This window comes from Symphalangus syndactylus, chromosome X, assembly GCF_028878055.3.
Source record: "Symphalangus syndactylus isolate Jambi chromosome X, NHGRI_mSymSyn1-v2.1_pri, whole genome shotgun sequence".
Lineage (NCBI taxonomy): Eukaryota > Metazoa > Chordata > Mammalia > Primates > Hylobatidae > Symphalangus > Symphalangus syndactylus.
In genome coordinates this window covers 142,893,387-142,910,913 of record NC_072447.2, presented here as the reverse complement: position 1 = coordinate 142,910,913, position 17,527 = coordinate 142,893,387, and the positions used below count along the sequence as shown (strand labels likewise).

The 17,527-nt window shown below is 42.4% G+C and overlaps 2 protein-coding genes across 2 annotated transcripts in view; one reads left to right on the top strand and one right to left on the bottom strand.

The window, feature by feature from the left end:
• The window catches only part of HAPSTR2 (HUWE1 associated protein modifying stress responses 2), a 187,302-nt gene that overhangs the window by 115,309 nt on the left and 54,466 nt on the right, over positions 1-17,527 (bottom strand). The gene's annotated exons all lie outside the window — the stretch shown is intronic.
• Positions 2,859-14,014, top strand: CXHXorf66 (chromosome X CXorf66 homolog). The gene is made up of 3 exons (XM_055267381.1): positions 2,859-2,970; positions 11,533-11,686; positions 13,006-14,014. The coding sequence occupies exons 1-3, from the start codon at positions 2,883-2,885 to the stop codon at positions 13,844-13,846; spliced, it is 1,083 nt and encodes a 360-aa protein (XP_055123356.1). The 5' UTR covers positions 2,859-2,882; the 3' UTR covers positions 13,847-14,014.

Sequence of the window (17,527 nt, the reverse complement as noted above, 5' to 3'; positions counted from 1 at the left end):
CCCCACTCCCCACCCCCAACTCTGCCCAGCCCCTGGTAACGACCATTCTACTTTCTGTCTCTATGAATTTGACCACTCTAAGTACCTCATATAAGTGGAGTCATACAATATGTGGCTTATTTCTTAGCATAATATTTCCAGGGTTCATTCATGTTGTATTGTGTATTGGAATTCCGTTTCTTTTTAAGGCTAAATATTGTTCCATTGTATGCATATACCACATTTTGTTTATCCATTTATCTGTTGATAGACATTTAGGTTGTTTCCACCTTTTGGCTATTGCGAATAATACTGCTATGAATATCAGCATATGAATAGTTGTGTGATTTTTTTAAATCCTGAAAAGGAATATTTACAGAATGTTCCCATTTATATGTAGTATGGGTGTGCATCATGTACATAGATATGTATGTAAATATGTAGAAAGAGATCTGAGAGATGCACATCAAACTTTTGTGTCATTGTCTCCAGAATGGGGATAGAGTGGAGTGGGGAAGGAAAAGAGTCTATAACGTTCTACTCTGTATATGTCTGTCTTGTGTATTTTTCATAATGAGAATGGGTTAATATTAATATATTCCTAATGCAATTTTAAAGTGCAATTAAAAATAGAGATGAAGATTTCAGGCATCTTTGCAAGCTGTGAGTAAGGAATATTTAAAACAATTTTAAAGGGGTCAGAAGATCTCAAGGGATAAAGGAAGTCTGAAACACCTCTGTGTGATTTAAAATTTTTATAAGGTGCATATATTTTTTTAATTAAAAAAATCAAACGGGGGGAAAAAGTTGAAGGCCCAAGGCGGAATTGCACTGTCAATTGAGGTCCAGAGGAGGACAGTAGAAATCCCCAAGGGGGCAACCCCAGAAAGTTTCCTCTCTCTCACCTGGATGAGGGCAAAGGTTCAAACTTGCCATGTGGGTGCTGGGAAGAGCTTAGGAGCTTTTCCTACTACTGATTCCTATAGATATGATGCCAGCCAGACATTGGGAGCAAGACAATCAAATATAACGGCGGAAATCCGAAAAGTGGTACAGCTTAATCTCTGGAGAACCAAGGAGAGAGAAACCAGGAGCAGCCATTCTTCACCAAGAATCATTACACAAGGGCCCAGGAGCAGCTCTCTGGGGAAAATGACCTAGTGAGATTTCTAGGGGTCTCGGGGACACAGCCCTGTTAAGCACCTGGCTGAGTCCTTGGACCCTTCCCCTCTGCTTTTTAAAGTGGAAAAGAATAAATATGGCCCTGCAGGCTCAAGATACAGAGCTGGGATTAGGGTGAGGGGACTGGGACAGGCTCATGCAAGTGCAGAATCAGATCCCGTCTTTATTTAAATGTTCAATATTTTGTTGGTCACAGATTTTTGGCATTAATTTTGATTTTTAAATATCGCGTTAAAATCTTGTTTGATTACTGAATTTTGCAACACCCCTTAAATTTTGTGCTAGAGGCAAATATCTCACTGGGTTTTACTCTAGTCCTAGCAACAATCAAAACAATAACAACAACAAATATGAAGCAAGAAATGGGGTTTTATAGTGTACTTATTATACACAATTTTTATCAAAATAATACCTGGAATTTCTGAGTGAAATCTATTATTACGAACATGCTAGTCATGTAAACTTGCAAATGAAATAAAATCATATAAATCTATGTTAAAGCCAAAGAAAGTAAAGTGTTTTTGTAACCATTGTGAATATGAAGTTAATGTTCAAATTAATTTGGAAGCTGTTTCGGAAATACTGGCTTTAAGATATTTGTCTACCATGTATCTATCACTAGGGAAAAAAAAAACAAAAACCTGATTTCTTTTTTTAAAAAAGGTGACAGATACATTCTTTCACTTTATAAGCCCTATTCAGATTTTCAAAAGCAGCTTATTCAAAAGCAATAGAATAACATTTTCTGATCTTTATACAGTTAAAAAGTATGAGCAGGATTATTTAGACCTTCAGGGTAAAACTGAGTTGTATTTTTTTTTTTTTGGTTTTTTATTTTTTTTAAGATGGAATCCTGCTCTGTCGCCCAGGCTGCAGTGCAGTGGCACCATCTAGGCTCACTGCAACCTCTGCCTCCCGGGTTCAAGTGATTGTCTTGTGTTAGCCTCCTGAGTAGCTGGGATTACAGGCGCCTGCCACTACGCCCGGCTAATTTTTGTATTTTTTTTATGGTAGAGAGGGGGTTTCACAATATTGGCCAGGTTAGGGGTTTTCCAATTAATATTTAATTTTATTCTATTCCAATGGCCGCAAATGCATAATTTCAAAGACTGTCACCTTTATAGGACATGTTCTTTCATTTCTTTTTTACTCTTTATTTATTTTTTTTTTGAGACAGAGTCTTGCTCTGTCGCCCAGGCTGGAGAGCAGTGCTGCAATCTCGGCTCACTGCAACTGCCACCTCCTGGGTTTAAGCGATTCTCCTGCCTCAGCCTCCCAAGTAGCTGGGATTACAGGTGCCCACCACCATGCCCAACTAATTTTTGCATTTTGATAGAGACGGGGTTTTACCATGTTGGCCAGGCTGGTCTTGAACTCCTGACCTCAAGTGCTCCGCCCACCTCCGCCTCCCAAAGTGCTGGGATTACAGCTGTGAGCCACCGTGGCTTGAACCCAGGAGGTGGAGCTTGAAGTGAGCCAAGATGATGCCATTGCACTCCAGCGTGAGCCAAACTCCGTCTCAGAAAAAAAAAAAAAAAAAAAAAAAAAAAAAAGTCATTTGGTAAAATCTGTATACAGAAGCTTATGCTTCCCCATGGTAAGATTATGTTGTCAGAGTATGACACACAATGGTAATGATGTCATAAATGCCTAGAACACTCTGAACCATATAAATTCAGTAGCTACCTTAGTAGACGAATCATTTGAACCAAGTTGCGGACATGAATCTTGTTATTTGTGTCCTACTTTTGTCCATTTGGACAAATAATTGTATGACTACAAACCAAACGAATGGATCTTCTACTACAGGTAGGTGCCTAACCTTAAAACTTGTAAATTACGATCTGTTATAGTACACATTAAAGTATTTAATTAGAAAAGCTAGCTGCATTTAAGAAATCTGCTGTTACTTTTAGCAGTGTTACCATTAGTAGGCCTTCAAGAATTTCTAATACAACAGCTGATATTTAAAAACTTAAGCAAAATAAAAGCATCAAGATGACAGGCTTATGGTCCTCACCATTCCCCACTCAATATACCAACCTGTCCCCACCAAACTAGCTAATACTGAGAGGTGACAGCATGCCGGCAGTCCTCACAGCCCTCGCTCGCTCTCGGCACCTCCTGTGCCTGGGCTCCCACTTTGGTGGCACTTGAGGAGCCCTTCAGCCCACTGCTGCACTGTGGGAGCCCCTTTCTGGGCTGGCCAAGACCAGAGCCGGCTCCCTCAGTTTGCAGGGAGGTGTGGAGGGAGAGGCGCGAGCGGGAAATGGGGCTGCACTTGGCGCTTGCGGGCCAGCTGGAGTTCCGGGTGGGCGTGGGCTTGGCGGGCCCTGCACTCGGAGCAGCCGGCCGGCCCTGCCGGCCCCAGGCAATGAGGGGCTTAGCACCCGGGCCAGCGGCTGTGGAGGGTGTACTGGGTCCCCCAGCAGTGCCAGCCCACTGGCGCTGTGCTCAATTTCTCGCAGGGCCTTAGCTGCCTTCCCGTGGGGCAGGGCTCGGGACCTGCAGCCCGCCATGCCTGAGCCTTCCCCCGCCTCCGTGGGCTCCTGTGCGGCCCAAGCCTCCCCGATGAGCGCCACCCCCTGCTCCACGGTGCCTAGTCCCATCGACCACCCAGGGGCTGAGGAGTGCGGATGCACCACGCGGGACTGGCAGGCAGCTCCACCCGCAGCCCTGCTGCGGGATCCACTGGGTGAAGCCAGCTGGGTTCCTGAGTCTGGTGGGGCCTTGGACAACCTTTATGTCTAGCTCAGGGATTGTAAATACATCAATCGGCACTCTGTATCTAGCTCACGGTTTGTAAACACACCAATCAGCACCCTGTGTCTAGCTCAGGGTTTGTGAGTGCACCAATCCACACTCTGTATCTAGCTACTCTGGTGGGGCCTTGGAGAACCTTTGTGTTGACACTCTGTATCTAGTTAATCTAGTGGGGACGTGGAGAACCTATGTGTCTAGCTCAGGGATTATAAACGCACCAATCAGCGCCCTGTCAAAACAGACCACTCGGCTCTACCAATCAGCAGGATGTGGGTGGGGCCAGATAAGAGAGTAAAAGCAGGCTGCCCGAGCCAGCGGTGGCAACCCGCTCGGGTCCCCTTCCACACTGTAGAAGCTTTGTTCTTTCACTCTTTGCAATAAATCTTGCTACTGCTCACTCTTTGGGTCCACACTGCTTTTATGAGCTGTAACACTCACCGCGAAGGTCTGTAGCTTCACTCCTGAGCCAGCAAGACCACGAACCCACCAGAAGGAAGAAACTCCAAACACATCCGAACGTCAAAAGGAACGAACAACTCCAGACGCGCCACCTTAAGAGCTGTAACACTCACCGCGAGGGTCCACGGCTTCATTCTTGAAGTCAGTGAGACCAAGAACCCACCAATTCCGGACACAATACTGTATAAATGAATCTGGCAAGGGACTTAACATATAGTAGCGGTTTTTTTTGTTATTTGTTTTTTTACTTTAAGTTCTGGGATACAGGTGCAGAACGTGCAGGTTTGTTACATAGGTATACATTTGCCATGGTGGTTTGCTGCACCTGTCAACCCATTATCTAGGTTTTAAGCCCCACATGCATTAGGTATTTGTCCTAATCCTCTCCCTCCCCTTGCCCCACACCCCCACAACAGGCCCCAGTGTGTGATGTTCCTCTCCCTGTTTCCATGTGTTCTCATTGTTCAACTCCCACTTATGAGTGAGAAAATGAAGTGTTTGGTTTTCTGTTCTTCTGTTGGTTTACTGAGAATGATGGTTGCCAGCTTCACCCATGTCCCTGCACAGGACATGAACTCATTCTTTTTTATGGCTGCATAGTATTACACGGTCTATATGTGCAACATTTTCTTAAACCAGTCTATCATTGATGGGCATTTGGGTTGGTTCCAGGTCTTTGCTATTGTAAATAGTGCTGCAATAAACATACGTTCCTATGCATCTTTACAGTAGAATGATTTATAATCCTTTGGGTATATACCCAGTAATGGTATTGCTGGGTCAAATGGTATTTCTGGCTCTAGATCCTTGAGGAATCGCCACACTGTCTTCCACAGTGGTTGAACTAATTTACACTCCAACCAACAGTGTAAAAGCATTCCTATTTCTCCTCCCCTCATCAGCATCTGTTGTTTCCAGACTTTTTAATGATCACCATTCTAACTGGCATGAGATGATATCTCATTGTGGTTTTGATTTGCATTTCTCTAATGACCAGTGATGATGAGCTTTTTTTCATATGTTTGTTGACCACATAAATGTCTTCTTTTGAGAAGTGTCTGTTTATATCCTTTGCCAACTTTTTGATGGGGGTGTTTGTTTTTTCTTGTAAATTTGTTTAAGTTCCTTGTAGATTCTGGATATTAGCCCTTTGTCAGATGGATAGATTGCAAAAATTTTCTCCCATTCTGTAGGTTGCGTGTTTACTCTGATGACAGTTTCTTTTGCTGTGCAGAAGCTCTTTAGTTTAATTAGATTCCATTTGTCAATTTTGGCTTTTGTTGCCATTGCTTTCGGTGTTTTAGTCATGAAGTCTTTGCCCATGCCTATGTCCTGAATGGTATTGCCTAGGTTTTCTTCTAGGGTTTTTATGGTTTTAGGTTTTACATTTAAGTCTTTTATCCCTCTTGAGTTAATTTTTGAATAAGGTGTAAAAAAGGGATCCAGTTTCTGTTTTCTGCACATGGCTAGCCAGTTTTGCCAGCACCATTTATTAAATAGGGAATCCTTTCCCCATTACTTGTTTTTGTCAGGTTTGTCAAAGATCAATGGCTTTAAATGTGTGGTGTCATTTCTGAGGCCTCTGTTTTGTTCATTTGGTCTATATATCTGTTTTGGTACCAGCACCATACTGTTTTGGTTACTGTAGCCTTGTAGTATAGTTTGAAGTCAGGCAGCGTGATGCCTCCAGCTTTGTTCTTTTTGCTTAGGATTGTCTTTGCTATACAGACTCTTTTTTGGTTCCATATGAGATTTAAAGTAGTTTTTTCTAATTCTGTGAAGAAAGTCAGTGGTAGCTTGATGGGAATAGCATTGAATCTATAAATTACTTCAGGCAGTATGGCCATTTTCATGATACTGATTCTTCCTATCCATGAGCATGGAATGCTTTTCCATTTGTTTGTGACCTCTCTTATTTCCTTGAGCAGTGGTTTGTAGTTCTCCTTGAAGAGTTCCTTCACATCTCTTGTAAGTTGTATTCCTAGGTATTTTATTCTCTTTGTAGCAATTGTGAATGGGAGTTCACTCATGATTTGGCTCTCTGCTTATCTACTATTGGTGTATAGGAATTCTTGTGATTTTTGCACATTGATTTTGTATCCTGAGACTTTGCTGAATTTGCTTATCAGCTTAAGGAGATTTTGGGCTAAGTTGATGGGATTTTCTAAATATACAATCATGTCATCTGCAAACAGAGACAATTTGACTTTCTCTCTTTCTATTTGAATACGCTTCATTTCTTTCTCTTGCCCGATTGCCCTGGCCAGAAGTTCCAATACTATGTTGAATAGGAGTGGTGAGAGGGCATCCTTGTCTTGTGTAGGTTTTCAAAGGGGGTGCTTCCAGCTTTTGCCCATTCAGTATGATATTGGCTATGGGTTTGTCATAAATAGCTTATTATTTTGAGATATGTTCAATCAATACCTAGTTTATTGAGAGTTTTTAGCATGAAGGGGTGTTGAATTTTATCAAAGGCCTTTGCTGCATCTATTGAGATAATCATGTGGCTTTTGTAATTGGTTCTGTTTATGTGATGGATTACATTTATTGATTTGCGTTTGTTGAACCAGCCTTGCATCCCAGGAATGAAGCCGACTTGATCGTGGTGGATAAGCTATTTGATGTGCTGCTGGATTTGGTTTGCCAGTATTTTATTGAGGATTTTTGCATTGATGTTCATCAGGGATATTGACCTGAAATTTTCTTTTTTTGTTGTGTCTCTGCCAGGTTTTCTTATCAGGATAATGCCGGCCTCATAAAACGAGATAGGGAGGAGTCCCTCTTTTTCTATTATTTAAAATAGTTTCAGAAGGAATGGTACCAGCTCCTGTTTGTACCTCTGGTAGAATTTGGCTGTGATTTGTCTGGTCTTGGGCTTTTTTTGGTTGGTAGGCTATTAATTACTGCCTCAATTTCAGAACTTGTTATTAGTCTATTCACGGACTTGACTTCTTCCTAGTTTAGTCTTGGGAGAATGTGTGTGTCCAGGAATTTATCCATTTCTTCTAAATTTTCTAGTTTATTTGCATAGAGGTGTTTATACTATTCTCTGATGGTAGTTTGTATTTCTATGGGATCAGTGGTGATATCCTGTTTATTATTTTTTATTGTGTCTATTTGATTCTTCTCTCTTTTCTTCATTAGTCTGGCTAGTGGTCTATCTATTTTATTAATGTTTTCAATAAACCAGCTCCTGGATTCATTGATTTTTTTTGAAGGGTTTTTCATGTGTCTATCTCCTTCAGTTCTGCTCTGATCTTAGTTATTTCCTGTCTTCTGCTAGCTTTTGAATGAGTTTGCTCTTGCTTCTCTAGTTCTTTTAATTGTGATATTAGGGTGTCAATTTCAGATCTTTCCTGCTTTCTGATGTGGGCATTTAGTGCTATAAATTTCCCACTTAACACTGTATTAGCTGTGTCCCAGTGATTCTGGTACGTTGATTCTTTGATCTCATTAGTTTCAAAGAACTTCTTTATTTCTGACTTAATTTTGTTATGTACGCAGTGGTCATTCAGGAGCAGGTTGTTCAGTTTCCATGTAGTTGTGTGGTTTTGAGCAAGTTTCTTAAACCTGAGTTCTAATTTGATTGCACTGTGATCTGAAAGACTGTTTGTTATGATTTCCATTCTTTTGCATTTGCTGAGGAGTGTTTTACTTCCAATCACGTGGTTGGTTTTAGAATAAGTGCTATGTGGTGCTGAGAAGAATGTATATTCTGTTGATTTGGGTTGGAGAGTTCTATTAGGTCCACTTGGTCCAGAGCTGAGTTCAAGTTGTGAATATCCTTGTTAATTTTCTGTCTCATTGATCTCTCTAATATTGACAGTGGGATGTTAAAGTTTCCCACTATTATTGTGTGGGAGTCTAAGTCTCTTTGCAGGTGTCTAAGAGTTTGTTGTATGAATCTGGGTGCTCCTGTACTGGGTGTATATCTATTTAGGATAGTTAGCTCTTCTTGTTGCATTGATACCTTTACCATTATGTAATGCCCTTGTTTGTCTTTTTTTGATCTTTGTTGGTTTAAAGTCCGTTTTTTCAGAGGCTAGGATTGCAACCCCTGCGTTTTTTGGCTTTCCATTCACTTGGTAAATATTCCTCCATTCCTTTATTTTTAGCCTATGTGTGTCTTTTCACATGTGATGGGTCTCCTGAATACAGCATAATGATGAGTCTTGACTCTTTATCCAATTTGCCAGTCTATGTCTTTTAATTGGAGCATTTAGCCCATTTACATTGAAGGTTAATATTATTATGTGTGAAGTTGATCCTGTCATCATGATGCTAGCTGGTTATTTTGCACATTAGTTGATGCAGTTTCTTCATAGTCTCATTGATCTTTATATTTTGGTGTGTTTCTGCAGTGGCTGGTACTGGTTTTTGCTTTCCATACTTAGTGCTTCCTTCAGGAGCTCTTGTAAGGCAGGCCTGGTGGTGACAAAAATACCTCAGTATTTGCTTGTCTGGAAAGGATTTTATTTCTCCTTCATTTATGGAACTTAGTTTGGCTGGATATGAAATTCTGAGTTGAAAATTCTTTTCTTTAAGAATGTTGAATATTGGCCCCCACTCTCTTCTGGCTTGTAGAGTTTCTGCAGAGAGATCCTCTGTTAGTTTGATGAGCTTCCCTTTGTAGGTAACCTGACCTTTCTCTCTGGCTGTGCTTAACATTTTTGCCTTCTTTTCAACCTTGGAGAATCTGATGATTATGTGTCTTGGGGTTGCTCTTCTCCAGGAGTATCTTAGTGGTGTTCATTGTATTTTCTGAATTTGAAAGTTGGCCTGTCTTGCTAGGTTGGGGAAATTCTCCTGGATAATATCCTGAAGTGTGTTTTCCAACTTGGTTCCATTCTCCCTGTCACTTTCAGGTGCACTAATCAATCGTAGGTTTGGTCTTTTCACATAGTCCCATATTTCTTGGAGGCTTTGTTCATTTTGTTTTTCATTCTTTTTTCTCTAATCCTGTTTTCACACCTTATTTCAGTAAGTTGATCTTCAATCTCTGATATCCTTTCTTCTGCTTGATTGATTTGGCTATTGATACTTGTATATGCATCACGAAGTTCTTGTGCTGTGTTTTTCACCTCCATCAGGTCATTTATGTTCTTCTCTAAATTGGTTATTCTAGTTAGCCATTTCTGTAACCTTTTATCAAGGTTCTTAGCTTCCTTGCATTTGGTTAGAACATGCTCCTTTAGCTCAGAGGAGTTTGTTATTACCCACCTTCTGAAGTCTACTTCTGTCAATTCATCAAACTCATTCTTTGTCCAGTTTTGTGCCCTTGCTGGAGAGGAGTTGTGATCATTTGGAGGAGAAAAGACATTTTGATCTTTGGAATTTTCAGCATTTTTGTGCTGGGTTTTTCTCATCTTTGTGGATTTATCTACCTTTGATCTTTGAGGCTAATGACCTTCGGATGGGGTTTTTGTGTGGGGGTCGCTTTTTGTTGATGTTGATATTATTGCTTTCTGTTTGTTAGTTTTTCTTCTAACAGTCAGGCCCCTCTTCTGCAGGTCTGCTGCAGCTTGCTGGAGGTCCACTCCAGACCCTATTTGCCTGGGTATCACCAGTGGAGGCTGCAGAACAACAAAGATTGCTGCCTGCTCCCTCCTCTGGAAGCTTTGTCCCAGAGGGGCACTAGCCTGATGCCAGCCAGAGCTCTCCTGTATGAGGTGTCTGTCGACCCCTGCTGGGAGGTCTCTCCATCCGGGAGGCATGGGGGTCAGGGACCCACTTGAGGAGGCAGTCTATCTCTTAGCAGCTCTGTGCTGGAAGAATCCTCCTTGTCAGAATCCACTGCTCTCTTCAGAGCTGGCAGGCAGGAACGTTCAAATCCACTGAAACTGTGCCTACAGCCACCGGTTCCCCCAGGTGCTCTGTCCCAGGGAGGTGGGAGTTTTATCTGTAAGCCCCTGACTGGGGCTGTTGCCTTTCTTTCAGAGATGCCCTGTCCAGTGAGGAGGAATCTAGAGAGGCAGTCTGGCCACAGTTGCTTTGCAGCACTGTGGTGAGTTCCACCCAGTCTGAACTTCCTGGCCTCCTTAGCACTGTCAGGGGGAAAAGTGCCTACTGAAGCCTCAGTAATAGTGGATGCCCCTCCCCCTCCCACCAAGCTCCATCGTCCCAGGTAGACTTCAGACTGCTGTGCTGGCATCGAGAATTTCAAGCCAGTGGATCTTAGCTTGCTGGGCTCCATGGGAGTCGGATCCACTGAGCGAGACCACGTGGCTCCCTGGCTTCAGCCCCCTTTCCAGGAGAGTGAACGGTTCTGTCTCACTGGGCTTCCAGGTGCCACTGGGGAAAAAAAAAACTGCTACAGCTAGCTCTGTGTCTGCCCAAATAGCGACCCAGTTTTGTGCTTGAAACCCAGGGCCCTGGTGTTGTAGGCACACGAGAGAATCTCCTGGTCTGTGGATTGCCAAAACCATGGGAAAAGCGTAGTATCTGGGCTGGATAGTACAGTCCCTCACTGCTTCCCTTGGCTGGGAGAGGGAGGCCCCTGGCTCCTTGCACTTCCCAAGTGAGGCAATGCCCCACCCTGCTTCTGCTCACCCTCCTTGGGCTGCACCCATTGCAGTCCCAATGAGATGAACTGGGCACCCCTAAGCAGTTCCAGTGAGATGGACTGGGTACCCCTAAGCAGTTCCAGTGAGATGAACTGGGTACCTCAGTTGGAAATGCAGACATCACCCGGTACCTTCTGTGTTGGTCTCGCTGGGAGCTGCAGACCAGAGCTGTTCCTATTTGGCCATCTTGCCAGAACTCCAGCATATAGTAGGTTTTTAACAGAGGTTTGTTTTTGTCACATCCCTTTTCAATTACACACACACATTCACACACACATTAACACTCAAGTACACTTTTACATGCAAGACATACACACACAGATTCAAAAACCTGGGTAATGTGATAAGCAAGCCAAGATTCATGGATAACCCAGATAATGGTATGGATTAGTCAGCGATGCCTCCCAGATTTAGCTTCTGGACTGGCTGGATCCGTGAGGTAAAAACATAACAGTGGTACAATTAATCAAGTTTAAAAAATAATTGATGAAGAAATGTTGTTTTGATCTACACTATCAAAACACTATCAATGTGGAAAAAAACTTGGTTACCTAACACCTTCTCTCATTATACAATCTCTTTGCAGGAGATCAACCTGTTGAATCAATGCAGACAAAATTGAAATACCTTAGAATAAATCTGCTCATTTTGGTTGGTATTATCATCACGTCTTTTGTCTTTATCTGTTTTTGTTATCTCCATTATAATTGTCTGAGCGGTGATGCGTCCAAAGCAGGAATGTAAGTTTTACTCCTTTAAATTAAGAGTGCGAGGTGTGTGTGTGTGTGTACATATAGTGGAGGTTTCATTGTTGTTCAGGTTACTTAATATTAACTTTAGACTTCTGAAGAGCTACCAACCATTTGTAGGTGAATATTTTCCCTTAAATTATTATCAGCTCTTAAATATTCTCTAGTACATTATTAACTTCAGTCAAAGTGTCTCTTGTTCAAGGTTCAGCTGAACTCCAGGACATTAATTGCATTATAAATTCACTGCAGGAAAAGAGGGCATGAATATCCAAATAAGAGTGGGAGAATAAAGAGAAAGAGAGAGGGAATTGGGTCTCTGTTTTTCAAAGACAATAAAACATTTTGGATAATCTACCATTTTAAGACTTAATCGCATGAAAAATTATTCACTGTTGTTGCTCTCATGATCTCAGTGCCTGCCTTTTATATACTAGTGCCCTAAAAATATCCCATTCCAAAGACTGGTGACTAAAATGTGGTACCAGTACTGTATTCCTTTAGTTTCAGAGGAATGTTATGAATTTAAATATGCACAGATAACTTGATGTTGTAAATATGATACAAAAACAATGACTTTTTCTACAGTTTTTTTCTTGTGATACATTATCAATTTGTGACTTTTTAATAAAAAGTTTAATTCTGAAATAAGTGAGGTTCATTCTCTCTCTCTGTGTGTGTGTGTGTGTTTCTCTCTTTTTACAGCAGATTTGAAACAACTTTGTGTAATTCTATATGTGGATTATATGGTTATCTAATGTGGTTAAATAGTAAAATGCTCTTAAGAAAAAGCATTAAACAAGGGTTCATATTTAGAACCTTAGTTGTGGCTTTCACCACTGTCCAATTCTGTTTTTGTGTTTTTGTTTTTTTGTTTGTTTTTGAGACAGAGTCTCACTTTGTCACCCAGGCTGGAGTACAATGGCATGATCTCAGCTCACTGCAACCTCCGCCTCCCAGGTTCAAACGATTCTCCTGCCTCAGCCTCCCAAATAGCTGGGGACTACAGGTGTGCACCACCACACCAGGCTAATTTTTGTATTTTTAGTAGAGATGGAGTTTCACCATGTTGGCCAGCCTGGTCTCAAACTCCTGGCCTCAAGTGATCTGCCCACCTCGTCCTCCCAAAGTGTGGGATTACAGGTGTGAACCACCACACCCAGCCATCACACTCCGATTCTTACTGTGTTCAGTTTTCATATTAAAGCCCCAAAAGACCACAGGTCTAAGCAGTACCATATGTTCTCTGATAATAGTAATAGGTCTCTTTTGTTTTATATCATTATACTCCAAATTTTCTATACTTTCAGGGTCAAGAAAAAAGGAATAGCAGCCAAGTCGTCCAAAACATCATTCCGTGAAGCCAAGACAGCCTCTCAATGCAGTCCCGAAACACAACCCATGCTATCTACTGTAGACGAGTTATCTGATTCCTCAAGTGCAGAAAGAGCATCCACACAATCCAGCACAGAAAAATTAATCAGGCCCTCAAGTCTACAAAAGCCATCCATACCAAACAGTGCAGGAAAGTTAACTAGGCCATCACATCCAAAAAGGTCATCCAGGTCATCACTCTCAAAAAAATTAAGCAAGTCATCTCACCTGGAAAAGGCACATAAGACAGGCAGCCTAGAAAAATTATGTAAGCTAGACTATGCGTGTAAGCTAGCCAGTCCAGATAAGCCAGTCAGGCCACCTCAGCTATCCAAGCCACTTTGCTCATCTCATCCACAAAATGAAATCTCACCATCCGAGCCATTCGGTCTACAGGAATTGGCGAAGCCTCCCAAACATTTTAATCCAAAAAGGTCAGTGAGTCTAGGCAAGGCAGCCTTATTATCCAACTCTAAGTTAGCTGAAACTTGTCAATCCTACAAGAAAAAACATCTTGCCAAAACCTATAAGCCTTTGGTCAATGATATTTCTGAGGCAAAGGAGAAAAACACTCAAAACCTACATGTTTCAAGCAAAGTCAAGTCCTCTCCCAGGTCCTTTCGTAAGTTAGATTCCAGAAACGATGCATACGGTGATCATGTGAATGACAGTGATGTGATGAAATATTACAGCGAGGTTGACAATGATAAAGATATAATCATTACGTGCGACAGAGGGTACAATGAAGTCACCTCTGAAGTAACCCTAAATGATTAGGAGCTCAACAAAAATAAAATCCAAGTGTGAAAGAGCAAACTTATACCAACAATTGTATGCTCATCATCCCTTAAGAAACCAGTAGAGGGAAAAATCACTATCAAGATCACCCATATCCGTCTTGGAGGCGACTTATTTTAAAAATATCAATAAAATGCATGACATAAATTACTATCGTAATTATTATTTCATTTTAGGGGGCACAAGGATCTTTTGATGTCTCTTACTTAGACCTGGTCACTTGGATAAGAACCATAAACATACACTCATACAAACCTAGAAAGAAATTGCAAGATGGGGCCAGGTGCGGTGGCTCACACCTGTAATCCTAGCACTTTGGGGGACTGAGGCGGGCAGATCACCTGAGGTCAGAAGTTCGAGACCAGCCTGGCCAACATGGTAAAATCTCGTCTCTACTAAAATTACAAAAATCAGCCAGGCGTGGTAGTGGGTATCTGTAATCCCAGCTACTCGGGAGGCTGAGGCAGGAGAATCACTTGAATCCGGGAGGTGGAGGTTGCAGTGAGCCGAGATCGAGCAGCTGCCCTCCAGCCTGGGTAACAGAGCAAAACTCCATCTCAAAAGAAAAAAAGAAAAAAGAAATTGCAAGATAGGTATCCTAGACTCTTCCTTCCCTAGGATTAGCTCTCAACTGAAGTCCCAATCCAGTTATTTTTTGATGTTTATGTGCAGTCCTCACAGTTGAAGACTCTTTTTCTGTCATGCCCAGTGCTTACTGGAAATAGCTCTGTGCTATGGACTAAATGTTTGTGTTCCCCCCAGGTTGATGTGTTGACACCTAATCCCCTATGTGATGGTATCAGGAGGTATCCCGCTTTGGGAGGTAATTAGGTCATGTGAGTACCTTTCAGCACTATATAAGGGTACTACCAATCCTTTATAAGGGACTGAAGAGACTAGAGTTCACCCCTTCCACAATGTGAGGACACAGTGAAAAGACCCCACTTACACATCATAGAGCTGGCCCTCACTGAATATTCTCGTGCCTTGATCTTGACTTCCTAGCCTCCAGAATTGTGAGCAATAAATTTCAGTTTTTTATAAGCCACCCAGTTGATGGTATTTTACTATAGCAGCCTGGATAGACTAAAACATTCTGTTCGCTTGGTTCTGGCTGAGTTGGGGAAATTCCTGATAACCACTTGTTGTTGTTGTTGTTGTTGTTGTTGTTGTTGTTGTTGTTGTTGAGACAAAGTCTCACTCTGTCGCCCAGGCTGGAGTGCAGTGGCGTGACCTCGGCTCAGTGCAACCTCTGCCTCCTGGGTTCAAGTGATTCTCCTGCCTCAGCCTCCCAAGTAGCTGGGAATACAGGGGCATGCACCACCATGCCTGGCTAATTTTTGTATTTTTAGTAGAGATGGGGTTTCACCATGTTGCCCAGGCTGGCCTCGAACTCCTGACCTCAAGTGATCCGCCTGCCTCGGCCTCCCAAACTGCTGGGATTACAGGCGTGAGCCACCGTGCCTGGCCTTCCTGATAACCACTTTTAACACCATTGTCTCTGGTGGCTGTTACCTAAAAGGAAGATCCAGACTGTGGCACCCACACTTGGAGCACCATAACATTAGTCTAAGTGTTCTAAATCTCGTAACTCTCAACAAGGCTTTTCATTGTTTTTGTTACTCTTCAAAATGGTAAAAGAGTTTGCCCTGCATGCATTCTCCAGAGGTCTCAGTTGGTGGTCTACTCATCCACATATTTGTTCTACATGGCACCTCTCCACTCTGAGTCAGAAAGGATGGCAAGCCAGAGGAGAATCTTGGAGTTATATCCTCTAGGTTTCCCACTGATGAAATGTTCCCTTCTTCCAAGGGCATCGTTGAGAAAATCAGGCAAAGTCCTGTATTCCCAGCCTATATTCTAGTAGAGTACAATTGTCCCCTATAACATCCAGCAGGCAGAATGTAAATGCCACTAGCAAGCATATATTGGATGTGTATTATTCTTCAGGTACTGTACTAGTCCCTTTATATTTCACAGGTCCTAAATTCACCCTCAAGTTTGCTGATTCACCACGAGGACTCATAAAACTCAATACTCATGGCTAAGGTTTTGTTAGAGCAAGATTACACAGACTAAGAGCAACAGGAAAAAATATATCAGGAGAAATCCAGAGAGGTCAGGGACAGGCTTTTGAGTACTTTCCCATCTGGGGCCACATAGGATATGCTTTCTCTCTAGCAGCAAACTGCAGTGACATGTGCAGAATGTTTCTGCCCAGGGAAAACTGTTTAAGTCTCTTGGTCTGAGACTTTTATCGAGATTCAGGCTCATAGCGACATCATGCTACATTACCAGCCAAAGCAACTAAAGCACAGGTTCACAAATGAAACCAAATGCACTTCATAAAGGGTGATGTTTATACAAAGCAGTCCTGACAATCTGATGAGGCCTGGTCCATTGCTCCAGGTATATAAATCATAATCACCAACCATTCACATGAGAACATTCTGAAGGCCACATTTCCAGGGGTTGGCCAAAGGTCAGTAATGGTTCCAGGTTCCCTCGAAGACATGCAAGGACTGAACAGCCAGACCTGCTGTACTAACACTACATATCTTTTATTTAAACTTCAACAGTCCCCCAGTATATGGGGGATTAGATGAGTAAACTGAGGCTCTAGAACATACAGTAAGATTACATCTAGTAATTGACTGAACTGAGATTTGGATCTATGACTGGCTTATGCTCAGTCATTCATTATGGTGTACTGCCTTCTCACTACCAGCTACTAGGATGCTGATTACTCACAGATCACCCAATCCATCTATGTGAGCAAAATCTCTACTTCACTTTATTTTTTTCTTTTTTTGAGACAGAGTTTTGCTCTGTTGCCCAGGCTGAAGTGCAGTGGTGTGATCTTGGCTCACTGCAACCTCTGCCTCCTGGGTTCAAAAGGTTCTCCTGCCTCAGCCTCCCAAGTAGTTGAGATTACAGGTGCCCACCACCATGCCCAGCTAATTTTTGTTCCTTTAGTAGAGACGGGGTTTCACTGTGTTGGCCAGGCTGGTCTCAAACTCCTGACCTCAAGTGATCCACCCACCTCGGCCTCCCAAAGTGCTGGGATTACAGGCGTGGACCATGGCGCTCAGCCCCTACTTCACTTTTAATCAGTCTAAGCTATTCTTTCAGCCTGCAAGGGGCATATAAATATGTTTTATTCATTCAGATCTGACTTTGCCATCATCTCTGCTTCTATACAGTTGGTCCCCCAAGTCTTTACCCATAAAGCCATCATAAAATTATCAGATGGCACAAAGTAGCTGCTTATGTATAAAAAGTTTAAGAAACAGTGTATGTATTAAAAAAGGATTGTGGGGGCCGGGTGTGGTGGCTCACGCCTGTAATCCCAGCACTTTGGGAGGCCAAGGCAGGCAGATCACTTGAGGCCAGGAGTTTGAGACCAGCCTGGCCAACATGGCAAAACCCCGTCTCTACTAAAAATACAAAAATTAGCCAGGTTTGGTGGTGCACACCTGTAATCCCAGCTACTCAGGAGGCTGAGGCAGGAGAATTGCTTAAGCCTGGGAGATGGAGGTTGCAGTGAGCCGAGATCACACCACTGCACTCCAGCCTGGGCAACAGAGCAAGACTCAGTGTCAAAAAAAAAAAAAAAAAAAAAAGGGATTGTGGCCCAGCACTTTGGGAGGCTGAGGTGGG

Excerpts from the sequence above, each read along its gene's own strand:
- CXHXorf66 (XM_055267381.1), top strand. The coding sequence starts at position 2,883 with ATGAATCTTGTTATTTGTGTCCTACTTTTGTCCATTTGGACAAATAAT. Across the intron at positions 2,971-11,532 it reads GAATGGATCTTCTACTACAG|GAGATCAACCTGTTGAATCA; the intron begins GTAGGTGCCTAA and ends ATCTCTTTGCAG. Across the intron at positions 11,687-13,005 it reads GATGCGTCCAAAGCAGGAAT|GGTCAAGAAAAAAGGAATAG; the intron begins GTAAGTTTTACT and ends CTATACTTTCAG.